The following is a 27,774-nucleotide window of genomic DNA, read 5'->3' on the forward strand; positions in this document are numbered from 1 at the left end:
GGGGGCATGACTTCCATGTGAGGGGGGGGTGTTCCCTGTGGTTTTACTGCCAGCTGGTAGGGGTGGTGGGTTTGGAAGCTGCTGTCTCAGGAGCCTTGGTGAGTTGCTGTCACGTGATGCTGTGGGGCACACCCAGCAGGTCAGACCCCACAAAACAGAAAACAGAGCTAGAATGATGAGAGACAGAAATGGCAGTTTCAACACCCAGTGAGCAGAAAATGAGGTGCTGGAGGAACTCAGCGGGTCAGGCAACATCTGTCGAGGGAAATAGCCCGGTCTTGAAATGTTGATTGTCCATTTCCCCCCCACGGAAGCTGCCTGACCTGCTGAGTTACTCCACAGCTCGTTTTTTGCTCCAGATTCCAGCATCTGCAGTGTCCCCTGATACGGAGTGAATTACCCAAAGTTCGAGAATTTGATATTGAGTCTGGAGCTGCATCCTCCCAGTGGCCTACGGGTGGCAGCAGTGGCCAGAACACATGGCCATTCAGCCCCTCATGCTGACTCTGCTGTCCAGTGAGACCATGGCTGATCTTCTACCTCAGAGCCACTTTCCTGCACTAACTCTGTGTCCCCTGATTCCTTCTATCTCAGCCTTGGAACGTACTCAGCCACCAACTCCACAACCCTCAGAGGGAAGTTCTTCTGACATCTTGAGATTGGGATCCATTGTTTCTCGACCCTCCCCCCTCCAGGGGAAACATCATCCCTGCATCTCTCCAGTCCCGTAACTATTATTGTGGCTGAAGGGCCTGTTCCTGTGCTGTTCTATTATGTGCATTTTACTGAAATCTCTCATTCTTCTAACCTCAGGAGAATACAGGCCCAGTCTTAACTAATCTCTCCTCACAGACAGACGTGCCTTTCCACGAACCAATCTGCTGAACACTCTCCAATACAAAATATCCCCTCCTTAAGTAGGGAGACCACTCCTACACATAGTGATCCACACATGGTCTCAGAAGGGCCCTATATAATTGCAGTAAGACATCCACGTTCTTGCCCTCAAATGTTCTTGCAATGCAGGCCAATGTGCTGTCTGTTTGCCTATTTACTTGCTGTTGTTGTGTTAACTTTCAGTGATCTGTACACAAGGGCACCCAACTCCACCACTGATGAAATGCTTTGCCTATTTTTTCTACCAGTGGATTACCTCACATTTACCAACATTATATTCCACCTGGCATGTCCTTGCCCTTTCACACTGTGTCTGTCACCCTGAAGCCCCTCTGCATCCTGCCCACGGCCCACACTGACACCCAGCTTTGAATCATCAGCTGACTTGGATATATCACCTCGACTCTCCATTTCCCTCCACAGACGCTGCCTGACCTGCTGAGTTCCTCCAGCATCTTGTGCGTTGCTCCAGATTCCAGCGTCTGCAGAATCTCGTGTCTCCTTGGATGTATAACACTTCATCCTCTCATCCAAGTGATTGCTATGTGTTGCGGACAGCATCGATCCTCCACATCACCTCATGTCACAGGTTCACAACCTATGACTCCTGCTCCTCAGTCTGCAGCAGTACGTAACATCATGCACTCTCAATGCTTAGTAATCTCTTGTGACACTTTATTGAAGGACTTCAAAAGTCCAAATATATCACATCCACGCATTTCCCTCGATGTATTCTGCTCATTACCACTGGACAACTTCCCTTCATGAATCCACGTCAACCCTGCCCAGCCTTGTTATATTTTCCTGGTCCCCTGTTACCACTTCATGAATTATAGATTCTGGCATTTACTTTATTTTTGAAACAAGTTCATTGCTGAGGGGATGTTGCTGGCAAGGCCTGTCGTATTTACCCTTGAACATACAGCACTGGAGAGCCAGCCTCACCGGCCAGAATAGCTGCAGGACACACACTCCCTCCCTCAATGGCATTGGCACCAACACAGAAATACCCCACTCATTCAGACAAAAGGCTCATCTCTTTTAATTGCAGGTTATGAACTAAATTATATTGCACACCTCCTTTGCTACCTTCCAATCTGTGGGAATGTTCCAGAATCTATGGACTTTTGGAAAATGACAAGTTGTGCATCCCCTCCCTCCACCTCTGTCAAATCCCAGGAACAGGTCATCGGACCCTGTGGATTTATCACATTTCAGGCCCATTAGTTTTGTCACTTATGTTAATCCTTGAGGTTCTCATTTGTTCTGTTCCTGTTACCCTGCACTATTCTCCATAACACAAAGTGTTTCTCTGCTGTTTCCTTATCCTCTTCTATAACCTCTCCTGTATCGCTCTGTAAGAGACCCCTGTTAAGTTTAGCTAGTCTTTTCCTGTCTACACATCTATAGAAGTTTCACTAGACTCTGCTCAGGTTCATTCCTCTCCTTACCAATGCCTTGGCCTTTCTTTGCTGAATTCTGAAATGGCCCCGTTAACAGCATCCAAGGTTCCAGTTCTCTCCACACAAACTGCCAACACTTGGTACTCAGATCAGACCTACAAATGGTCGTCAGTGTCAGATCCTGGAAGCATCGCCCTGACGGTTGCTGAGGGTGTGGACCTCCCACTGTAGTGACCTGATCGATGTGCACCATTCACCAGCGAGATAACGGAAGGAGCAATCACACTCAGTGCTGCCCACTGTATCCAGTGCTGCCCAGTAACTGCTGGTCTGTGCTGCCCAGTGCAGCCTAGTAACTGCTGATGTGTTGCCCACTGCATCCAGTGTTGCCCAGTAACTGCTGGTCTGTGCTGTCCACTGTATCCAGTGCTGCCTACTGTATCCAGTGCTGCCTAGTAACTGCTGGTCTGTGCTGCCCACTGTATCCAGTGCTGCCCAGTAACTGCATCCTAACAATACTAGTACATTACTGGACGTGCAGTATCAGAATGAGCAGGGATCAGCTGACCCCAGGCAGGGACAAGGCAGCTTCACTGGGCATTTAGTGTTGGCACAGCAGTGGTCACTCCTCCAGTGGCTGACAGTGGCTACCCGGGCTCAGGCCTCAGCTGGTGAAGGGTGGGGATGGACTGTGCCCACCCCATGGTTACCACACTCATTGAAAAGCTATTTGAACCATCCAGCTTGTGCCAGCTCAGGTTTTCCCTCAACCCCTCTGCTCCCTCCTTCCTTCCCTCCCTCCCCTGCCCTTCTTCCTCACCCTCTTCTCTCCATCCCTCGCTCCCCTTCCCTCTCCTCCCCCCTCCCCCCCACACCTCCTCCCAAGTATTTATCCAGTGTGCTTGGGGAAGATCTCCTGGACTTTGCACCACAGTGTGGGATTTTGGCTCCAGTAGTCCAGAACTCCTCATGAAAGTCCGTCCACAGTGTGGGTGCCCTGGTCCACAGCTGCTGCTCGGTCCCCACCACCAGCCTCACTGCAGGGAAGGCTCAGACCTGTGCAGAAATGAGAGAGAGGGCTCAGACAGCAGGCCCAGTAGTGAAAGGGCAGCTTGTGAGGGATGGAAGCAGAGGGTGAAGGTCAGGGATCGGGGCAGAGGGTAAGGGTCAGGGATCAGGACCATCCTACAGACACTGACCCCGTCTGCGACCGTCCCACAGACATACTGACCCTGCCCCGCCTGAGCCTGGCCATACCAATGTTTTTCTTCATTAGCTGGGCACGTATTATGAGAGCAGCAAGGTTACGGTGCAGCTTCATTAAACATTGGTCAGGCCACACCTGGAATACTGTGTACAGTTCTGGTCACCACCCTCTAGGAAGGAGGTGACTGCACTGGAGAGGGTGCAGAGGGGATTCACCAAGATGTTGCTGGGATGCAGTGTTTCAGTTATGAGCAGAGACCAGAGAGGCTGAGAGCTGTTCTCCCTGGAGGCTGAGGGGGACCTGACAGAATAATGAGGGGCAGATATTAACAAACTTTTCCCCATGGCAGAGGTGTCAAAAACGAGAGGACACAGGTTTAGGGTAAGGGTTAAGGAGTTAGATGGAATCTGAAGAAGACCTTTCTTCCCCAGAGGGGGGTTAAGAATTGGGAATGCACTGTCTGAGGGGGTGGTGGAGGCAGAGACTCTCACCATGTTCAAATTGCATCTCCATGTGCCGAGAAGGCTCAGCACCAAGTACCGGGCCGTGGCATTGGGGTGGAGCAGGATGATCAGGTGAACCTGTACAACTTTCAGGAGGACTTTGATACAAAATGAAAGGGTGTGGTGTTGGGGGTGATACACTGGACAGATTGAGGATTAGTTAAGGGGCAGTTGGAATCTACAGGATGGAGGTTGTGGCGATGCAGTGTGGCTCGGATCAGTGCTGGTCTCTACCAACATTGGTGATCTGTATTGATGTGGTGTGAAATTGTGGTGATTGAAAGCTGTGAGAGAGGAGGATGCAGAGGGAGTTCGGGGGTACGGAAGGGCTGAGGGAATGGGTGCGCAGGCGAGACGTGGAAAACGTGAAGTTGTTCACTCTGGTGGGAAATATCGAAAGGAGCTTGGGAGGTCTTGGTGTTCATAGTGAGAGGAGGTGGGGGAGTCAGACACAATCACCATGTTTAACAGACATTTAGACAGACACAAATAGGCAAGGCATGGAAGGGTAAGGGCCTAATACAGGGATTAGTGTAGATGGGCAACAAGGTCAGCATGGACATGGTGGGCCGAAGGGCCTGCTGCTGTGCTGTACAACTCTATGACTCTACAAGAGCGACCTCACATGGTAAGTGGGTCTGAGTACAGGAGCAGATATGGCCTGTCCCAATTATATAGAGTTCTGGCTAGAACATATTTAGAACATTTATGAACTTCTGGGCTCCTTATCTAAGGAAAGATCTCGTGGTGAGAGAGGGAACGTGTCAGAGGTTCACCAGACTGAGTCGGACTGGCTGGTTTCTCGGAAGAAGAGAGATCAGGTGGACTGGGCCTGTACACTCTCGGGTGTAGGAGAGCGAGACTTAACCTCGTAGAAAGGTACCAAGTTCTTCTGGGGCTTCACAGGATGGGTAGGGTATTAGAGAAATAAAGGACTGCAGATGCTGGAATCTAGATAAAAAACATAATGATGCTGGAGGAACTCAGCAGGCCAGGCAGCATCTGTGGAGAAGAGCAGGTGGTCAACGTTTCGGGTCAGGACCCTTCTTCAGGACTGAAGATAGGAAAAGGGGAAGCCCAGTGTATGGGGGGGTGGGTAAGGAATTGGTGTTTCCTCTGGCTGGGGTGTCTAGGACCAGTGATCACAGTTTCAAACTTGGGTGGGGGGGGAGGGTTGTTCAACACTGAGAAGAGGAGAAACGTCTTCACCGAGAGGGCAGTGAAGCTTCGGAATCTGAGTGTAGCTGGGAAGGGACGAACAGCTTCAGGGAATCAAGGAATACAAGGCTACAAGGTCAGGGCAGGAATGTGGCGTGAAGGTAAAAAATCAGCCAGGACTATTGAATGGCAGAGCAGACACAATGGCAGGAATAGGTTACTCCTGCTTTTATGTCTTATGTTTATATGAAGGGAGGGTTGTGGATGGAGAGAGGAGGGGTGGGTGGGGGGGGTGTCAAATGGAGGGGGGGGCAGATAGAGGGAGGGGTAGACAGTGGTTTGGACAGAGGGGTGGATGGAAACACTGACAATGCCCATAGGCTCCGTCTCTGGGCTCTGTCTCTGGGCTCCGTCCCTGGGCTCTGGGATAATGCCCAACCTCCAGTCCCCAGACCTCTCAAACATGCAAGTTCCTCCCTGCCGACGTGTAGCTCCCTGGAGCCTCTGTCGACGGACCCTGCAGGAGCCGAATACTCCCGCTATAGATAATCCAAACCAGGGCACAGTTAGTGAGGAACATTCCTACAGTGATGCCAACTGTTGACAGAGGAGAACCTGACTCCCGTGTGAGTGACCACTCCGGTTCGTGGCCGTGACCACTCACCATTGCCTCCTGGTGACCAACCTGAGAGCCTGCATGGCTTCCAACTCCTCCTGCAGCTGCTGAGTTCTCCTCCTCTCCTCCTGCAGCTCCCTCCTCAGCTCACGCATCTCCTGCTGGGCTTCACACTTGATGTCGTTTGCCACCACCACTGCAGTCTGCAGGTCTGCCTGGAAGTATCGCCATTCCTCCGCTTCCTCCTGCCAATACACCAAAAATAATTCCCAGAAGTAGCCGACATACTCCTTCACATTCCACACCAGCTCCTGAGTGGGCTTGATGTCCCCTGCAGTGTGGAGTGCACCTTACCGTCCAACGTCAAACGGGATGGTAGCGTGAAGTCAGAACCTCTCGGTCCGACCTAACACGTCTACACACTCTTCAGACACTGTAAACCAACATCTATTCATTCCAGATAAATTATACAAATGAACTGTCTAGTATCCACAATGTGTTGAATATCAACATTAAATAACTGAAATGCAACTCAACAACAACTGGCATTTGTCTGCATTCTCTTTAATGCAGAAAATGAGCCAGGTTGGATATTAGTCTGATTTGGTTGTTAGCCCATTCCACGTCCGGTGTCAGAAGGTGCAGAAAGACAGTGTCAGGAAGAGCGATAGTGAGGCAGGGTTAGAAGAAGGAAAGCAAAGTTGTTGATTGTCTTGACTCTGTTTGTGGGCCAGGATTTAGTGAACAGAGCCACCTGTCCTTGATCCTTCGACGTCTGAGCCCATGACGTGTAGTGAGCCACACACTGGGGCACTGAGTTCCCCGGAGCTCAGCTCTTGGCCATTCTGGGGCCTCTCGACCCCCCCTCTTCACTTCACCCTCTCAACACCCACTTCCTTCTCTCATCTGGTTTTCTCTTAAACACCTCGATTACTCCTCGTCTTTGCAAGCACCATATCATTCTCCCTCTTCACAGCTTTACCCAACATCACTACTGAATTCACAGGAGGCCATTTGACCCATCTAATCTATGCTCTCCATTTAGCTCCATGCTCTAGCTTTCCCCTGTCGCTGCACTGAATATCCAGCTCTTGATGTGCAGTTGCTGTAGTGCAGGCCATACACTTTCACCTTTGAAAGCGGATATCCCAGAGCCAGATGTATCCCAGACCGTTAAGGGGAGGAACGATGGGGCCGAGACCATCGTTTCCCAATCTTCCCTGGGCTACAGGATTGCAGGGTTCAGAGGAAATTACAAAGACACTGTCAGGACTGGAAAAATCAGACTCAGACTCAGGTTCATTATCACCGACACGTCGTCAAACGTGTTGCTTTGCGGCAGCAGTACGGTGCAAGACATAAGCATCGCTATGTTACAAAAATAAATCAATAGTGCAAAAGAGGAATAACGAGGGAGTGTTCATGGGTTCATGGACCGTTCAGAAATCTAATGGTGGAGGGGAAGAAGCTGCTCCTGAAACATTGAGAAAAATGTAGCCATAAGGAAAGATTGGGGTTAGAAAATAGAACATAGAACAATTACAGCACAATTCAGGCCCTTCGGCCCACAAAGCTGTGCCGAACATGTCCCTACCCTAGAAATTAATAGGCTTACCCATAGCCCTCTATTTTACTCAGCTCCATGTACCGATCTAACAGTCTCTTGAAAGACCCTATCGTATCAGCCTCCACCACCATTTCCGGCAGCCCATTCCATGCACTCACCACTCTCTGAGTAAAAAACTTACCCCTGACATCTCCTCTGTACCTACTCCCCAGCACCTTAAACCTATGTCCTCTTGTGGCCACCAATTCAGCCCTGGGGAAAAGCCTCTGACTATCTACCCTATCAATACCTCTCATCATCTTATACACCTCTATCAGGTCCGCCCTCATCCTCCATCTCTCCAAGGAGAAAAGGCCGAGTTCCCTCAACCTGCTTTCATAAGGCATGCTCCGCATCCCAGGCAGCATCCTTGTAAATCTCCTCTGCACCCTTTCTATGGCTTCCACATCTTTCCTGTAGTGAGGCGACCAGAACTGAGCACAATACTCCAAGTGGGGTCTGACCAGGGACCTATATAGCTGCAAATAATACCTCATGGCTCCTAAGTTCAATTCCCCAATTGATGAAGGACAATACACCATTTGCCTTCTTAACCACAGAGTCAACCTGTGCAGCCGCTTTGAGCATCCTATGGACTCGGACCCCAAGATCCCTCTGATCCTCCACACTGCCAAGAGTCCTACCATTAAGACTATATTCCGCCAACATATTTGACCTACCAAAATGAACCACTTCACACTTATCTGGGTAGAACTGCATCTGCCACTTCTCAGCCCAACTCTGCATCCTATCTATGTCCCTCTGTAACCTCTGACAGTCCTCCAAACTATCCACAACACCCTCAACCTTCGTGTCATCCGCAAACTTACCAACCCACCCCTCCACTTCCTCATCCAGGTCGTTTATAAAAATCACAAATAGTAAGGGTCCCAGTACAGATCCCTGAGGTACACCACTGGTCACCGACCGCCACTCAGAATACGACCCTTCAACAACCACTCTTTGCCTTCTGTGGGCCAGCCAGTTCTGGATCCACACTGCAATGTCCCCTTGGATCCCATGGCTCCTCACCTTCTCCATAAGCCTCGCATGGGGTACCTTATCAAACGCCTTGCTGAAGTCCATATACACTACATCTACTGCTCTCCCTTCATTGATGTGCTTAGTCACATCCTCAAAAAATTCAATCAGGCTCGTAAGGCAAGACCTGCCCTTGACAAAGCCATGCTGACTATTCCTAATCATATTATACCTCTCCAAATGTTCATAAATCCTGCCCCTCAGGATCTTCTCCATCAGCTTACCAACCACTGAGGTAAGACTCACCGGTCTATAATTTCCTGGGCTATCCCTACTTCCCTTCTTGAATAAGGGAACAACATCTGCAACCCTCCAATCTTCCGGAACCTCTCCCGTCTCCATCGACGATGCAAATATCATTGTCAGAGGCTCCATAATCTCCTCCCTCGCCTCCCACAGCAACCTGGGGTACATCTCATCTGGTCCCAGCAACTTATCTAACTTGATGCTTTCCAAAAGTTTCAGCACCACCTCTTTTCTAATATCTACATGCTCAAGCTTTTCAGGCTGCTGCAAGTCCCCACTGCAATCCCTCAGATCTTTTTCCGTGGTGAATACTGACATAAAGTATTCATTAAGTACCTCCGCTATTTCTTCCGGATCCATACACACTTTCCCACTGCTGCACTTGATAGGCCCTATCCTTTCGCATTTCATCCTCTTACTCTTCACATACTTGTAGAACGCCTTGGGGTTTTCCTTAATCCTGCCCGCCAAGGCCTTCTCATGTCCCCTTCTGGCTCTCCTAATCTCTTTCTTAAGTTCCTTCCTTTTAGCCTTGTGTTCCTCCAGATCTCTAACATTACCTAGCTCTCTGTACCTTTTGTTTGCTTTTCTTTTCCTTTTGACTAGATTTATTATAGCCTTCGTACACCACGGTTCCTGTATCCTATCATGACTCCCCTGTCTCATCGGAACATGTCTATGCAGAGCTCCACACAAATATCCCCTGAATATTTGCCACATATCTTCCGTAATTTTCCCAGAGAACATCTGTTCCCAATTTAATCTTCCAATTTCCTGCCTGAGAGCCTCATAATTCCCTTTACTCCAAGTAAACACCTTTCTAGCCTGTCTGTTCCTATCCCTCTCCAGTGCTAACGTAAAGGAGATAGAATTATGATCACTATCACCAAAATGTTCGCCCACTGAGAGATATGACACCTGACCAGGTTCATTTCCCAATACCAAATCAAGTACAGCCTCTCCTCTTGTAGGTCTATCTACATACTGTGTCAAGAATCCTTCCTGAACACACCTAACAAACTCCACCCCATCTAAACCCCTCACTGTCTGGAGATGCCAATGGATGTTTGGGAAATTAAAATCCCCCATCACAACAACTCTGTTATTCTCACACCTTTCTAGGATCTGCTTCCCTATCTGCTCCTCAATAACCCTGTCACTACTGGGCGGCCTATAAAAAAACACCCAGCACCGTTATCGACCCCTTCCTGTTCCTAACCTCCACCCACAGAGACTCCGTAGACAATCCCTCCACAACGTCCACCTCTTCCGCAGCCGTGACACTATCTCTGATCAACAGTGCCACTCCCCCACCTCTCTTGCCTCCCTCCCTGTCCTTCCTGAAACATCTAAAACCCGGCACTTGAATCAACCATTCCAGCCCCGGAGCCATCCAAGTCTCCGTAATGGCCACCACATCATAGCTCCAAGTATTGATCCAAGCTCTAAGCTCGTCCGCCTTGTTCACAATACTCCTTGCATTAAAATAGACACATCTCAAGCCTGTCTGAACACTTCCCTTCTCTATCACCTGCCTATGGTACTTACTCCTAGCCTCCTCTATTTGAGAGCCAAGCACCTCTTCCCCAGTCTCTCCAGTCCGGATCCCACCCCCCCAACAATTCTAGTTTAAACTCTCCCCAGTAGCCTTATTTACTTTGCAATGGAGGAGGGAGACTTGGTGAGGTGTGTAAAAAGTCAATAGGAAGGAGTTACACATAAAATGCTGGAGGAACTCAGCAGGTCAGGCAGCATCCATGGAGGGAAATAAACAGTCAACATTTCAGGTGGAGACCCTTCATCAGGACTGGGAAGGAAGAGGGCAGAAGCCAGAATAAGAAGGTCAGGGGAGCGGGAGGAGCACAGACTGGCAGGTGACAGGTGAGTCCAGGTGAGGGGGGGGGATGGGGGAGGGGGGACGAAAGGGAGTGAGGGGAGAAGCTGAGAGGTGATGGGTGGAAGAGGCAAAGGGCTGAAGGAGGAGGAATCCGGTAGGACAGGGCAGTGGACCATGGAATAAAGGGATGGAGGTAGGGAATAGATGGGCAGGTCATGAGGGTGGTGAGGGGGGCCATAGGAATGAGGGCAGACAAAGGGTGTGGGGGGGGGGGTAAGAGGGGAGGGGTTACCAGAAGTTAGAGAAATTGATGTTGAGGCCTCCCAAGGAGGAATACAAGGTGTTGTTCCTCCAACCTCTGTTAATTCCCTCCTGTGAAGGAGTTAATTCCCTGAGTGGGGGGGGGGGGGGGGTGGGAGTGGTCAGAGACCAGGAACAGATAATAGAAGTAACTGGTAGATTACAGGGAGATGGGGTCAAACCAGAGAGATTCAGGGACTCACTGCCTGAGAGGGTGGGAGAGGTCTCACATTCAAACAATACCTGGGGGTGGACCTGAAGAACTGCAACCTTCAGGGTACAGAGCCCAGTGGGAGGTGGATAAGGCCGGAGAACTCTGTGACAGACATGAACACAATGGGCCGAACAGCCTCATTCTATGTTGTGTGATTCTCCTGCTGCACCTCACCTCACCAGCATTAGCTCCCAGCCAGTCACACACCATCCTGAGCAGGACTTACCCATCAGCACTGCTATTAACTGAACCCTCCTCCACCCACAGAGCACGTCAGTCTCGCCTCCTCTGTAGTGTTCAGAGGGAGCTGAAGAGGTATCTGAAAGGAAAGGACTTGCCAAGTTGTGGGGAGAGAGTGGGGTGTGGGACTGGCTGGATGGAGCTAGTACAGAGACAACGGACTGACTGTCTGTCTTCAGGCCTGTGACCAGTTGGTGATTTTGTGAAATCCTTATCAACTTTTTGAAGATGAATCTAACGCTCAGCACAATATAAATGAACTCAAATCCCAAAACTGCCTACATGGAGAACGTGGGGATCTACTGAACTCCCTCTTGGTCAGAGACTCGCACACACAGAGCACTGGCCACCCCGAACACATATATTACCCAATCAGTGCAGTCCATCCCAAGGACAAACCCACATGTTGGACCCAGGGCCCACTCAGCGGTTCGCAGGATGGAAGCTTCAGCAGGTCGATACAACCCAGACCGCGAGCAACGGACTGCGAGGTAGCAGCGGCGTTTCCTTCCGCCTTTGGGCCTAGAAGTCCCTTTTCCGTGACAGGCACGGAGCTCCGTGAGACTCCTGTCCTTCCACTGACCTTCATCTTCTTGTTGAATATCTCGAGCTGTTTCTCCAGTTCCAGGTTCTGCCTTTCCAAAGACTTCACTTTACCTGAGGAAAGAAAATTCAATCAATCGATCATCAAGGGGCAACTTCTTCCCCCAGAGGGTGGTCACTATATGAAAAAAGCTGCTAGAGGAAGTGGCTGAGGCAGCTACAATAACCACACTTGGACAGGTATGTGGATAGGAAAGGTTCAGAGGAATATGGGCCAAACACGGGCGAGTGGGACTGGCGCAGGTGGGTACCTTGGTCAGTATGAACGAGTTGGGGTGAAGGGCCTGTATGACTCTATGACCTGCTCACTGCCCCATGATTCACGAGACAGGGGTTGGAGGGGGAGGAGGGCAGATCAGGAGTGGCTGTGGAAGGGAGGGAGGGAATTGGAATGCTGTGAAGAAGGGGTGGGTGGGTGAGGAAGGGGAGACGGGGAAGGGGGGACGGGAAGGGGTGGGTGGGGGAGGGGGGAGTGGGGATGGGGGAGAGGATAGAGGGGCAGGGATGGGTGGGTATGGGAAGGGGACGGTGGGTGGGGATGGGAAGGGATGGGTGGGGTCAGGGGAGAGGAGGGAGGGGCTGCTCTGGGAGGGTCCGCTCTGGGACGGTCCTCACACGGGGCTCTGCCACCCCAGCTGCCTGTCCACGGATGCTGCATCAGCCTCCGCACACTGCTCAGCCTCTCCGGATGCACTGTGGGTAGCAGTGACACCACCGCCAGAAATGTTCCCTGTTTCTGTCCCCACGGGCACTGTCTGACTGCCGAGTGTCTGCCCGGCCTGGGTTTGAGGGCGGTGGGCTATTGGCACTCAGACTCACACTCCAGCGCACGGATCGTGCTGTTGTTGTGCAGCTGCACAGCCTGATGTTGCTCCACTTGGTCCCGCAGCTCAAAGATGGTCTCCTGCAGGTCCTTGACCTCGCAGTCCTGCTCTCCGGTCCCACCTTGTTCTCCGCAATCCACCTGTAACCGGAGTTGGCCTCAGAACCCTGCACATTAACCTCTCCAAACCCATGTGGATACACATGCTGTTTTAAAACATTAATTCTTTCAAAGCATGGAATGGGCTCAAGGAATTGCAGACATTGTGACAATGAGACTTTCTGTACATTGCAAACATGTGGTGTTGGAACTTTTTAATTGCCACAAAAACAGTCATCAGAAGAGCAAAAAGTATCCCAGAGAGATACCGTACCCCGGGGAGACTCAGTACCTCAGGGACTGTACCCAGGGGAGAGCCGGTACCTCGGGGACCGTACCCCGGGGAGAGCCGGTACCTCGGGGACCGTACCCCGGGGAGAGCCGGTACCTCGGGGACCGTACCCCGGGGAGAGCCGGTACCTCGGGGACCGTACCCCCGGGGAGAGCCGGTACCTCGGGGACCGTACCCCGGGGAGAGAGCCGGTACCCGGCCTACCTCGGGGACCGTACCCCGGGGAGAGAGCCGGTACCATCGGGGACCGTACCCCGGGGAGAGCCGGTACCTCGGGGACCGTACCCCGGGGAGAGCCGGTACCTCGGGGACCGTACCCCGGGGAGAGCCGGTACCTCGGGGACCGTACCCCGGGGAGAGCCGGTACCTCGGGGACCGTACCCCGGGGAGAGAGCCGGTACCTCGGGGACCGTACCCCGGGGAGAGAGCCGGTACCTCGGGGACCGTACCCCGGGGAGAGCCGGTACCTCGGGGACCGTACCCCAGGGAGAGCCGGTACCTCGGGGACCGTACCCCGGGGAGAGCCGGTACCTCGGGGACCGTACCCCGGGGAGAGCCGGTACCTCGGGGGACCGTACCTCGGGGAGAGCCGGTACCTCGGGGACTGTACCCCAGGAAGAGTCAGTACCTCAGGGACCATACCCCAGGGAGAGTCGATACCTCGGGGACCGTGCACCGGGGACAGTACCCCAGGGAGAGTCAGTACCCCGGGGGAAGTCGGTACTTCGGGGACTGTACCCCGGGGAGAGTCAGAACCTCGGGGACCGAACCCCAGGGGGAGTCGGTACCTCAGGGACTGTACCAGGAGAGTCGGTACCTCGGGGACTGGACCATAACCCCAACTTGGTTGTAAACCCCCCCACCCCAAAATCTGGAATGTGACCTCTGACCCTGGACTGTAACCCTCCCGACCCTGGACTGTGACCCCCTGACCCTGACTGCAGGAGCCCCCCCACTGGAGGTGCCTCACCTTTGAGCAGCTGTGCCCCGGAGACTTAGAGCAGGTTTCTGGAGACGCTGTCCTCAGTGCCGTGGTCTCCGTGTCTCCGTGGTCGAGAGATGATGGCCCGTCACACACTCCCTGCACCGAGCACCCACGGCTCAGCCGGGCTCCCTCACCCCCGAGCTCATCGCCTGTCACCTGGACACTCAACCACTCCTCTGTCTGCGCTGGGCCGTGCTCCCCTGCCTGTGTTGTACTGCGTTCCCCTGCCTGCACTGGGCTGCGTTCCCTTGCCTGCACTGGGCTGCGTTCCCCTGCCTGCACTGGGCTGCGTTCCCCTGCCCGCGCTGGGCTGCGTTCCCCTGCCCGCGCTGGGCTGCGTTCCCCTGCCCGCGCTGGGCTGCATTTCCCTCTCTGCTCTGTACCGTGTTCCCCTGCCTGCGCCATACTGCATTCCCCTGTCTGCACTGAGCCGTGTTCCCCTGCCTGTGCTGGGCTGCGTTCCCCTGCCTGCTCTGTACTGTGTTCCCCTGCCTGCTCTGTACTGTGTTCCCCTGCCCGCGCTGGGCTGCATTTCCCTCTCTGCTCTGTACCGTGTTCCCCTGCCTGCGCCATACTGCATTCCCCTGTCTGCACTGGGCCGCGTTCCCCTGCCTGTGCTGGGCTGCGTTCCCCTGCCTGCGCTGGGCTGCGTTCCCCTGCCTGCTGAGCACCACCCTCGCCCCCGAGACTTCCTGCCAGGTCCCCGACTCCCGGCTCTGCACCCCCCTGGACCCTGAGATCCCCGGACCACCCCTGCCAGGCAGTGGGCTGCTGCTGGTGGGAACCGTCCCACCCTGTTCCCCTGCTCTGTCCCGGCCCCTGAAACCCAGTGGCCCAGACGCCCCTGTTACCCTCGTGACCCTTGGGGGAGTGGTTCACCTCCCCACACATAGGCACTGACCCCACGGGGGGGTCATCAGCACTGGTGGGGCATGAGGGGGAGTAGCCGGAGGTCAGGGGGTTGGAGGGCAAGAGTTTCAAGGACATGGTGTTGGAGGAATAGGAGTCAGATGTCGGAAGGTAAGAGGGCAGATCTTTGGCAGGGCTGGAGTTGGAGGCTGAGGGGTTGGAGCGCATAGGGTCAGAGGTTGGGAACTCTGGGCGCAGATCTTTGGGGGGGCAGGAGTTGGAGGTCAGGGGACTGGGGGTCAGGGGGTCAGAGGGAAAATCTTTGGCAGGACAGGAGTTGGAGGTCGGGGGTTCAGAGGTCGGGAGGCTGGAGGTCAGGGTGCTGGAGGTTTGGATGCTGGAGGTCGGGGAGCCAGAGGTCAGGGGGCCAGAGATTGGGATCCTGGAGGTTGGGGGGCCGGAGGTCAGGGTCCTGGAGGTCGGGGTCCCGGAGGTCGGGGTCCCGGAGGTGGCAGGGCGTGGGGAGAGGCGGCGCCTGTGAGAGGAGCTGGACACCCCATGGGGTCCCACATCCCCCTTCCCTGGAGGGACCAGCACTGGGCTGCCCTTCACCCTGGAGCCGGGCACCTCCTGTGGTCTCTGCCTCCTGGGCCCCAGCAATCCCTGACCCCTGGGGTGCAGTCCCATGCGACGAGCCTGACCCTGGCAAACTGGCTCCTTCGGCACCTCCCCCCGGATCGGAGCGGTCGCTCGGCCTGAGGAGGGTGTCCCTGTGGGGAGAGGGCACAGGTCAAAAGCCGAATCACACACCTTCCCAACCCACTCTGACCTCACGCTGAACCTAATACCCCCCTTTCCACAGGCCGGGGTACATGGCAGATCCCCAATGTCTCCAGCAACCCCCCCAACCCTCCCTGCAACCCTCCCCGCAACCCCCACCTCCCCGCACCCTCCCTACATCCAAACCCTACCCCACCTCCCCACACCCCTCCACCTCTTACACCCACACACATCTGCATCAACAACTGCGGGGGACACAGTCTCCTCCCCACTTCCACTCCCCATTCCAATCCCCATTCCCAGTCCCCACTCCCCATTCCCAGTCCCCAGTCCCCACTCCCCATTCCCAGTCTCCAGTCCCCATTCCCAGTCTCCAGTCCCCATTCCTAGTTTCCATTCTCAGTCCCAGTCCCCAGTCCCCAGTCCCACGTCCCATTCCCAAGTGGTCCCTGATTCAGTCTGAGCCCTGATCTGAGTTCCCTGTCATCACTCATCTTTGATGCAAGGACTGGTGTTGCCCTCTGCCCTTGTACCTGGGCTCCTGGCCTTGGTGCCAGTGGATCCCACAGTTCCTAGGCTCTTTGGCCGTGCTGTGCTCCTCGGGGTGACCTCAGCAACACTTCGACTCTTCACCTGACAGAAGAGATCAGGGTTAGTGGCAGAAGTTGGCACCGATGTTAGTAAGGGGCCGGGCCCTCATCTCCCACCCCCCACATCAGCCTGGTTCTTGCTACAGTAGGAGGCCACTCCACCCCTCGTGCCTGTTACATCTCTCAATGTGGTCAGGGTTTATCCACTGCTCCTGCCTCAACACCCAATCAAAACCCATCAACCCAAACCTTAACCCCGGGCCACACCCGTGGAGGGTCAGACCTTGACCCCAGGGTCACACCCGTGAAGGGTCACACCTTGACCCCAGTGCCACACTGTGGAGGGTCAGACCTTGACCCCAGTGCCACACCATCGGATGGGGGCTCTGCCTGAAATGGCTGGGTCTGGCATCAAGGACCTGCCCCTTTGTTTCCAACTCCTCTCCCAGAAGGAGTGGTCCTGCAGTCACCCCATCCCTGCCTGGCGCCCTGACTGACCCCTCCCCAACCACAAAGCCCCATATCTGGAAGGGGTCCAACCGAACACGGTTTGCTGATGTGACCCATGCTGCCCAGGGGATGACTCTGGAGGTGGCGGACCTTCCCTCCCCTCATCGACTGTGGACATGTCCTCCTACCTCATTGTACTGAGCGTGTCTGCGGAGCGAGGGCCCAGCTTGGGAAGGCTCCGATCCTGAGGGAACTGTCTGCTTTCCCTGGACTCCTGGTTTGGTCATCGCTCCAACGTTTTTCTTCATGGCTATTGTCTCACTCCCCACTCCGAGTGAAGATCCTGGAGAGGGGGCAGAGACGGATGTTACACTGAAGCAGGGACAGGCTGAGCCAGCATTAATTGCCCGTCCCTAGTTGCCCTGAGAAGGTGGTGGTGAGCTGCCTCCTTGAACCGCTGCAGTCCAGGAGGTGTGGGTGTCCCCACAGTGCTGTTCGGGAAGGAGTTCCAGGACCTTGACCCAGTGACGGTGAAGGAACGGCGATATATTTCTAGATCAGGATGGGGTGTGGGTGGCAGGGCAGCTCCCAGGGGGCGGTGTTCCCCGGGCTTCTGCTGCCCTGGTCCTTCCAGCTGGGAGAGGTGGTGGGTTTGGAAGGTGCCGTCTGAGGAGTCTCAGTGAGTTGCTGCAGTGCGTCCTGTAGATGGTCCACACTGCTGCTGCTGTGTGTGGGTGGTGGGGTGAGTGAGTGGGTGTGGATGGGGTGCCTGTCGAGTGGGCTGCTGTGTCCTGGATGGTGTCGAGCTTCTTGAGTGTTGTTGAAGCTGCCCTCATCCTGACACATGCCTCCTTCTCTCTCATCAACCAATGTTCCCTATTCATATCAGCCTTGCTGTTCTCTGTAAGCTGGCCCTGAACTCTTCCTATATCACTCCCACTTGCCAGATGTCCCTTTACATACAAACAGCCTCTGCCAATCAACTTTTGTGAGTTCCAGTCTGATGGTAGCCTTCCCCCAGTTTAGGACTTTAACCTGAGGACCGGTTTAACCTGAGGACATTTTGCCATCACTGCCTTGAAACTAATAGAATTATGGTCACTGGTCCCAAAGTTTTTCTCCACTGACACTTCAGCCACTTGCCCAGCCTCATCTCCCAAGAGGAGGTTTACTGTAGTCCCATCTCTATCTGGGCCATCGGCATATTGATTCAGCAAACTTTCCTCAACACACTTTACAAATCCTGCCCAATCTAATTCCTTCGCACTATAGCAGTATTTCCAGTGTTTTCTATTTTTATTTCAGATTTCTAGCATCTGCAGATTTTCATTACCTTTGTCTAATCCCACTGGTGTTTCCTAAATGTCCTTTTATCACTTCCTTTATAATGATGACTGGCATTTTCCCAGTTTTCCTTCCCCCCCCCCTTTTTTAAATTGGTGGGGTTAAATTTGTCACCCTCCAACCCACGGGAACTGTTCCATAATCCACGAAATTTTGGAAGGTGTCAACCAACATGGACTTATTAGGGAGAGTCAGCATGGCTTGTCCGAGGGAGGCTCTGTCTCACACACTTGACTGGGTCTTTAAGAGGAAGGTGACAGCGGGGCAGTGGATGTTGTCCACATGGGCTTCAGTGAAGCAGTTTACAAGGTCCCTTGTGATAGGCCAGTACAGAACATTAAGTCACATGGGATCCATGGAGACCTGTAGATTGGATCCAAATTGCCTTGGCCATGGAAGACAGAGGGCAGTGGTGGACAGGTGTTATTTTGACTGGAGATCTGTGATCAATGGTGCTTTGCAAGGATCAGTGCTGGGACATGTTGTTGTAGTTTATATTAATGATCTGGATTAAAATGTAGGTGGTCCGATTAGTAAATTCTGTATAATTAGGTGGAGAAGTAGATGGAGTTTAATCCAGATAAGTGTGAGGTGTTGCATTTTGGGAAGTCAAATGTAAGAGGAAAGTATAAATAAATGACAGGATCCTCAGGAGCACTGATGTACAAAGGGAATCTTGAAGTGCAAATCCATAGTGGCAACACAAGTAGATAGGGTGCTAAAGAAGGTGTACGGAATGCTTACCTTCATCGGTCAAGTCATTGAGTATAAAAGTTGGGAAGTCATGTTGAAGTTATATAAAACTTTGGTCAGGCCACACTTGGAGTACTGTGTGCAGTTCTGGTCCCAATGTTACAGGAAGGATGTGGGGGCTTTGGAGAGGGTGTAGAAGAGGTTCACCAGGATGTTGCCTGGAATGGAATGTATTAGCTGTAAGGAGAGGTTGGACAAATCTGGGTTGTTTTCTCTGGAGCGCTGGAAGCTGAGGGGTGACTTGTTACAAGTCTATAAAATTATGAGATACATAGATAGAGTGTGGGAGGAAACCGGAGCACCCGGAGGAAACCTACACAGACACGGGGAGAACGTACAAACTCCTTACAGACAGCGGCCGGAATTAAATCCGGGTTGCTGGTGCTGTGATAGTGTTACACTAACCGCTACACCACTGTGCCATAGATGGGATTTGTTTTAATTTCGTATCATGGTCGGCATTGACATGTTGGGCTGAAGGGCCTGTTCCTGTGCGGTACAGTTCTATGCTTCTAATGTGTCTGCTATCTCCATGGTTACCTCTGAATGTAGGCTATCAGATTGTGAGATTTATTGGCTTTCAGTCCCATTAATTTCTCCAATACCATTTTTTTCCCCCACTAAAATTAATGTTCATTAATTCCTCCTCTTTGATTAGCCCTTTGGTTCCCCAGCATTTCAGGGAAGTTGCCTGTGTGAAGACAAAGTGAAAGTATTTGTTTAATTCCTCTGCATTTTCGGTGTTCCCCATTGTAAATTGGCCTGTTTCTGACCATGAGGAACATGTTTGTCTTACATCAGAATTGGGAGCAGGAGTCGGCCATCTGGCCTGTCGAGCCTGCTCTGCCAGTCAATAAGATCATGGCAGACCTGTCCGTGGACTCAGATCCGCCTACCTGCCTTTTCCCCATAACCGTTAATTCTCCTACTGTGCAAAAATCTATCTAACTGTGTCTTAAATATATTTAATGATGAAGCCTCTACTTCTCCCTTGGGCAGAGAATTCCACAGATTCACTACTCTCTGGGAAAAGCAGTTTCTCCTAAATCTAGTCCCCTGAAACTTGAGGCGATGTCCCCTAGTTCCAGTCTCACCTACCAGTGGAAACAACCCTCCTGCCTCTGTCTTATCTATCCCTCTGATTTAGCATATTTGGGGAGGCCTCTACTGTGCAAGGACTATGTGCATAGGGGAGGGTGTCCCCCTCCATCAGCTCTCTCACCCGCTCTACTCCAACACCCATCACAGACCGATACCTGTGCTCCGCACCCCCTGACCAGGACTGGTGGCTGCCTCTCGCAACATCAGCAAAGCTGCACAAACAAAAAGGCAGGGCCTGGGGTCAGGGGTCAGAGGTCAGGGGTCGGGGCCAGAGGCCAGCAACACTGGCCTGGAGTTTACAGGCATGAGTTGATTGATGAGGAGGTTGTGAGGGGTGGAGGCGAGAGATGTGGAGATTCCTGGGCCAGTTCCCGGGACAAGAGGGAGCCCTTGGGCACGGAAACGGCAGAAATATCTTTAATACGAGGGTTGGGAATCTTTGGGATTTTCCTCCTGCCCCCAACAGAATGGGATAAGTGAGTGTATTCCTGATGGGATGGAGAGGGTATAGAGACTGGGAGAGGGGAGAGGCAGGCTGGGTCAGGGAGAGAAGCACCCAGCTATAGCAGTCAGTCCCAGACCAAGCAAACCCCTTGCGTTTGGTTCCTCTGTAACATCACTGAACCAGTGCAAGGGTGTGCTCAGGAGGCAATGATTGACCCTCAGAGGGTGCAGGAAGGAGAGGTGAAGTGGGGTGGGGGCAGATTGTGGGGTGGAGGAAGGGTGAGGATTATGGGAAGGGGAAAGGAAGGAGGGGAGGGGAGGGGAGGAATTTAGCAGGGAGGGCAGGAGTGTGGACAGGAGGGATGTCGAGGGGAAGGTTGCAGAAAGGAAAGGAATGGATTGGAGACCAGAGGACAGTGAGGGAATAGCTGGACTGGGAGAGGGGAGGTGCCACTGGACATCCTGTTTACTTCTGCCTGTTCTTGTCGACTTTCAGCTTATTGCCGTCTCCAGTCTGTGGTTTCTCCAGAGACCTGAGGTTTGTAAACAGGCAGCAGTTCCTAATACCCAGAGCACAGTCCTGCACACCCTGGTCACACCCTGGTCAACGTTACATCTTACACGTCACTGACTCTCCAACAGGCACTGTGCAATGTAGCACATCACCCAGACCCACACAAGCACACACACCCAGACCTCACCAGACACACACACACACACACACACCTCACCAGACCCAAACACACACACCCAGACCTCACCACACACACACCCAGACACACACACACACTCATCCAGACACAGACCTCACTCACACACACACACACACTCACACCTAGACACATTCACCTAGACCCCAAACTCCACACCATGACCCTCAGACTAAAACCCCAAATCCTAATCTTGACCCTGAATCTTGACCCTGTCCCAAACCAGTGCCTTATCCTGGTCACCGACTCCCCCCATCGAGGGCTGGTCTAGCTCCCACGGAGAGTGTGCTGGGAAACAGTTGATGTGGCAATCCTGGTCCAGCACAGACACACGAGCTCCCTCACCCCCGAACTCCCGACTGTGACCTGACAGAGTGAATACTCTGGCCACAGGGATGGATTCTGTGTGAATCAGTTGACAAGTATCTGGAGATCATGACTGGTAGAAATGTCCCCCACTCACAGACACATGCACACCAGACTGGGGAGCACGGCACTCACCTCTGACGATCCGGACTGTAAGTGACAAACTGAGGGCTGTAAAACGCTTGAGTCTAGATCTCACAGGATGGTTAGAGTTCAGATTGCATGCATTTTCCCAGAAGAGGAAACCACAGAGACAAGGCAGTGAGAGCAGCTGCTCCTGGGGCGGAAGGAAACTGCCCCAATGTCAGGCACATTCGATTCTGGGCAATTGCTTGTCACCAGGGGAAGCAGAGATACCTGCTGTGATTCAGCAAGTCCATCAGTTATCTCACTCAGTCTGTGTACAGAGGCAGCAGCAGTGAGTGCAGCGATGCAGAGAGCATAGGCTCCTACAACTTCCTGCTCCACATCCCATTCCAAATATATCATAATGTTTTAATTACAACTAATTATTGGGAATTATGCAAAATCACTCAGGCAGATACAGAGGCTGAGGTAGAACAAGGAAGTGACAAACCCACGATTAGTCAGTGTGGAGAGGCTGCATACACTCTGCTCAGCTGCATCAAAGCGAAACAGCCTCTGCTTGTTCTCCACAAGACTGAGGAAGCTTTGAGCCCCACTGCTCTGGATACACATTTACCTCAGTACCCCCTCCATCAGAACATGAGAAACCGGGCAAAAACGGCCCCTCCCTCCTGCTCCACCATCCACTGAGATCATGGCCGATCTCATTGCTGGGCATGCAGGAAAAGTCAAGGTTAATCAGGCAAAGTCAGCGAGGTTTTGTGAAAGGGAAGTCATGCTTGACCTATTTTTGGAATGAGTAGCATGTCCTGTGAATAAAGCGGAAGGAGAGGGTGCACTATACTCAGGTTCCAGAAGGCATTTGATAAGGTGCCACATCAATGATTATTGAGGAAAAGAAAAGCTCGTGCTGTGAGCCACAGGAAAGGGTGCTGGCACCTAAACTCTACAATTCATACAAGTGACTTGAACAAAGGCACCAAAGGTTTTGGTTGTAAAGATGCTGCTTGACAAAAAAGTAGGCAGAAAAGGAAGTTATGTTAAAATCCAGCGAAGAGTTGTGAAGTGACTCCTTCTGTGTCATTATAAGGAGACATGACGTGACTTACTTATACATAAAAACAAAGCTTATTACCTAAGTGTTGAGAGGTTGCAGGGTTTCGAGGTGCAGAGCAATCTGGGTGTCCCAGTGCACAATTCACAGAAGTCTGGTAATGGAAGAACAGGAAGTAACTGGGAAAGCGAATAGAATATTATTGCCTCCTGTGATGAGAATTGAACACTACTGGGGAGGTTAGGCTTCAGTTACACAGGGCACTGGAGTGACCACATTTGAGAATTACACACAGTACTGGCCTCCTCATCACAGTATGTAAACAAGACCAAAACCTGCAATGGGTGGCTTGTCTTGTGAGGAAAGGTTGGACACACTAGGCGTATACACACTTGACTACAAATGGAAAGATCTGGAAATACTCCGCAGGTCAGACAGTGTCCGTGTAGAGAGAAAGAGTCAGCATTTCAGGTTGATGACCTTTCGTCAGAATTGAAAAGTGAGAAGACACGTGTATTAAAGTTGCAGACAGGGTGAGAGACAGAGAGAAGGGAGTGTCTGTGATTGGAGGTTGACCTATCCAGTTGTCCAGCTGACACCATGTTTCAGAGACGGCCAGTTGATAGGTGAATACATACAGTAAGAGATAAGAGAGGGAGAGGCCTTTCTCTGTCATTCAAGCTATCATGTCTGATCCAACCTTGGCCTCAACTTACCACAACATATGAAGTCCATAAGATCAGTCTTCTGGAGAGTGAACCCGAGGAAAGCATCTGGCCCCGATGGTGTCCCTGGCCGTATGCTCAGATCTTGTGCTGATCAGCTGGTGGGGGTATTTGCAGACATATTTAACCTCTCCCTGCTTCAATCTGGGGTTCCCACCTGCTTTAAGAAGACCACCATCATCCCGGTACCTAAGAAAAACAAGGTAACACGCCTTAACGACTACCGACCGGTGGCTCTGACATCCACCATCATGAAGTGCTTTGAGAGGCTGGTCATGGCATGCATCAACTCCGGCCTCCCAGACAACCTCGACCCACTGCAATTCGCCTATCGCCGAAACAGGCCTACAGCGGATGCCATCTCCCTGGCCCTACACTCAGCTCTGGAGCATCTGGACAGTAAAGACACCTACGTTAGACTATTGTTTATTGACTACAGCTCTGCCTTCAATACAATAATTCCCAAGCAAACTTCATCACCAAACTCCGAGACCTGGGACTCAACACCTCCCTCTGTAACTGGATCCTTGACTTTCTAACAACAGACCTACAATCAGTGAGGATAGGCAGCAATACCTCCAGCACGATTATTCTCAACACTGGTGCCCTCAAGGCTGCAGTCCTCAGCCCTCTACTCTACTCCATATACATTCATGACTGTGTGGCCAGATTCTGCTCTAACTCCATATACAAGTTTGCAGATGATACCACCGTTGTAGGCCGTATCTCAAACAGCGATGAGTCGGAGTACAGGAAGGAGATAGAGAGCTTAGTGGAATGGTGTCATGACAACAACCTTTCCCTCAATGTCAACAAAGCAAAAGAGCTGGTCATTGACTTCAGGAAAGGGGGCGGTGTACATGCACCTGTCTACATCAATGGTGCTGAGGTCGAGAGGGTTGAGAGCTTCAAGTTCCTGGGAGTGAACATCACCAACAACCTGTCCTGGTCAAATCACGTAGATGCCACGGCCAAGAAAGCTCACCAGTGCCTCTACTTCCTCAGGAGGCTAAAGAAATTTGATTTGTCCCCTTTGACTCTCATCAACTTTTACCGATGCACCATAGAAAGCATCCTATCTGGATGTATCATGGCTTGGTATGGCAACTGCTCTGCCCAGGACCGCAAGAAGCTGCAGAGAGTTTTGGACACAGCCCAGCACATCACGGACACCAGCCTCCCCACTATGGACTCTGTCTATACTCTCGCTGCCTTGGTGAAGCAGCCAGCTAATCAAAGACCCACCCCAACCGGATCATTCTCTATTCTCCCCTCTCCCATCAGCAGAAGACACAGGAGCCTGAGGGCACGTACCACCAGGCTCAAGGACAGCTTCTATCCCACTGTTATAAGAATATTGAACGGTTTCCCTTATATGATGAGATGGACTCTTGACCTTACATCTACCTTGTTATGACCTTGCACCTTATTGTCCACCAGCAATGCACTTCCCTGTACCTGTGACACCTTACTCTGCATTCTGTTATTGTTTCTACCCTGTACTACCTCAATGCACTGTGTAATGAATTGCTCTGTATGATCGGTATGCAAGACAAGTTTTTCACTGTACCTCAGTACAAGTAACAATAGTAAGCCAATAATAATACCAGTCATTTCATCGCCGGCTCCCAGTAGAACAATCCCATCAGTTCTATTCCGCCTCTCCTTGTTTCTCGGCAGCCTTGCAACTTATTCTCCCTCATATCCCCACCAACTCCACTTTAATTCCTTTGCCACTTCCCTACACTAAGGGATACTTTACAGCAGTCAATCAACCTACCATCACATCTTTGGGATGTGGGAGGAAGCCAGAGTATCTGGGGAAACCCACGCAGTCAGAGGGAGAACTTGTAAACTCCACACAGTATGGACAGGAGGTCAGGATTGAACCTAGGACCCTGGAGCTGTGAGGCAGCGGTGCTAACTGCCGTGTCACTGTACTGCACAACAAGGCTTTTCATGCTTTCCCCTTACCCCTTGTCCCACAAATACTTGTCAATCTTTGACTTGAATATATTCAATGACCCTGCCTCCAAGCTCTCTGAAGGAGCGAATTTCAAAGAATCATTATCCTCAGGAGGAAGTCCACACCTCTAACTGAAATGGGAAATCCTATATTCTGCAACTGTGTCCACTGGTTCCAGATACCATCACCAGGGGAACCACCCTCCCAGCGTCCCCCCATCACTCTCCATCAGAATCTGCAATACAACACAATCCAACTTCCCTTCATATGTTAACCCCTTCTGCTGGGACACAACCCAGTGAACCTTCTCTGCACTGCCTCCAAAGCAAGAATATCCTTCCTTTAATACGGTGCTAAGACCACATGTAATACTCCAGGTACAGCCTCACCAGCGCCCAATAAACTTGCAGCAAAACTTCCCCACCTCCGTAGTTATGTGGTGTAGCTGCATGCTGAGCTTCATTCACTAGCACCCAGATCCCCCGCATCTCAATATTCTGTAACCTGAGTGAAAACTAAAAAGCTGCAGATGCCAGAAATCTGAAACAAAACCAAAAATGCTGGAAGTAGTTGGAATTCTCAGCAATTTCGGTACTTTATTTTGCTTTGTTTTGCAATCACACCCTGCCTCAGAATGATCCCTTAATTCATTCTTCCCTCTCAAGTGCAGAACCTCACATTTTCCCATATTTCCTCCACCTGCCAACTCTGTGCCCCCTCACTGAACCCGTCTCTATCCCCCTGCAGGTTCTGTGTGTCCTCACAACCCGCTGACCAACCTGTCTGCATATCATCATCAAGTCTGGCCACAGTACACTTTGCCCTTTCACCTAGACACCAACATAAACTGTAGATGGTTGAGACCCTGGTACTGATCCCTGTGCCACCTCACTAGTTACCATCTGCCAATCAGAAAATGACCCATTTATCCCGACTCTGTCCGTACCAATATACACCTCCCTTATAGTAATTTTTATGTCTTTATGTCCTGCACTGTACTGCTGCCACAAACAACAAATTTCATGACATACGTCAGTGATAATAATCCTGATTCTAATTCAAACCCATCCACTCTTTCCTGATGCAGTAACCTTTTATGTGGCACCTTATTGAATGCCTTCTGGAAATACAAATACCTGTCTTCCGGTTCCCCCTTATTCACCCTGAGTTCTACATCCTTGCAAATTTGTCAGACACAATCTCTCTTCCATAAAACTATGTCGAATCTGTGCAACAGTAATACACTTCTGTTATTCACTGCCCCGATACTCCATCTCCTCCATCTTTATCATGTTTTAGTCATCCTTTGCTGCAGTCTGAGCTTCCTGATCCTCAGGTGGCCTAAACTTTTCTTCGCAACAGCGTCCAGCTCTCCTTTCCATCTGATTAACAATCAAGTGCATGAGCCCAAATACTCCCAGGGTCAGGAATCACCCCAGACAGGGTGGATGTGGAGAGGATGTTTCCTCTTGTAAAAAAATCCAGAACCTGGGATTTAAACCAAGAGTTCACCCATTTTAAGTAAAATGAGGTGAAATAGTGTCTCTCAGAGGTTGGTGAGTCTGTGGAACTCTCCTTGCTAAAGGGCAGTGTAAGCAGAGTTTTTGGATATTTTAAAGGCAGAGGTTGACAATATCCTTGGCGAGGAAGGGGTGAAAGGTGGGTAGGAATGCAGAGTCAAGGTTGCAATCAGATCAGCCATGATCTTACTGCGTGCTGCGTTAGGCTCAAGGGGCCAAACAGCCTGCTCCTGCTCCTTGTTGATACATGTGTATCATAGAACATAGAACAGTACAGCACAGAACAGGCACTTCAGCCCACAATGTTGTGCCGACGTAGCTAATCCCTCCTACCCGCAGAATGTGCATATCCCTCCATTTTCGTCTCATTCATGTGCCCATCCAAGACCCTCTTCAAAGCCCCCATGAATTTGCCTCCACCACCCTATCAGACAACACATTCCAGGCATCCACCTCTCTCTCAGTAAAAAAAATTCTCCTCACGTCTGTTCTGAACCTACCCCCTCTCACCTTAAATGCATGCCCTCTGGTATTAGATCGCTCATTAATGGGAAAAACATATTGCTTATCCACCCAATCTATGTACCTCATAATTTTACACACCTCCAACAGATCCCCCCTCAGCCTCCGCCGCTCCAGAGAAAAGAGCCCAAGTTTGCCCAGCCTCTCCTGATAGCACATGCCCTCTAATCCAGGCAGCATCCTAGTAAACCTCCTCTGCACCCTCTCTAAAGCCTCGACATCCTTCCCATAGTGAGGTAACCAGAATTGCACGCAAGACTCTAAATGTGGCTTAACCAGAGTTCTATAGAGATGCATCATAACTTCTTGACTCCTACACTCAATACCTCGATTAATAAAAGCAAGGATTCCATAAGCCTTCTTTACCACCCGATCTACCTGTTTAGCCACTTTCATTGATCCATGGACTTGCACCCCGAGGTCCCTCTGCTCTTCAACACTGT

General features: G+C 51.7%; 1 protein-coding gene across 3 annotated transcripts in view; it reads right to left on the reverse strand.

Annotated features, from left to right (window-relative positions):
- Nucleotides 1–3,192: 3,192 nt before the first annotated feature.
- LOC127581317 (collagen alpha-2(I) chain-like) overlaps nucleotides 3,193–27,774 on the reverse strand; it is a 28,710-nt gene continuing 4,128 nt past the window's right edge. For 2 of the 3 annotated variants that reach the window (XM_052035603.1, XM_052035605.1), the window contains 8 exons: nucleotides 23,315–23,512; nucleotides 16,928–17,082; nucleotides 16,233–16,332; nucleotides 14,056–15,689; nucleotides 12,691–12,835; nucleotides 11,852–11,925; nucleotides 5,854–6,029; nucleotides 3,193–3,356 (listed from right to left, as the gene is read on the reverse strand). In XM_052035603.1, coding sequence (XP_051891563.1) covers nucleotides 3,335–3,356; nucleotides 5,854–6,029; nucleotides 11,852–11,925; nucleotides 12,691–12,835; nucleotides 14,056–15,689; nucleotides 16,233–16,332; nucleotides 16,928–17,082; nucleotides 23,315–23,333 — 2,325 coding nt within the window. In that variant the 5' untranslated portion in view covers nucleotides 23,334–23,512 and the 3' untranslated portion in view covers nucleotides 3,193–3,334. Of the gene's footprint in view, nucleotides 3,357–5,853; nucleotides 6,030–11,851; nucleotides 11,926–12,690; nucleotides 12,836–14,055; nucleotides 15,690–16,232; nucleotides 16,333–16,927; nucleotides 17,083–21,592; nucleotides 21,848–23,314; nucleotides 23,513–27,774 lie in introns of those variants that run through there. The other variant, XM_052035606.1, reaches the window with a different exon arrangement.

This window comes from Pristis pectinata, chromosome 21, assembly GCF_009764475.1.
Source record: "Pristis pectinata isolate sPriPec2 chromosome 21, sPriPec2.1.pri, whole genome shotgun sequence".
NCBI lineage: Eukaryota > Metazoa > Chordata > Chondrichthyes > Rhinopristiformes > Pristidae > Pristis > Pristis pectinata.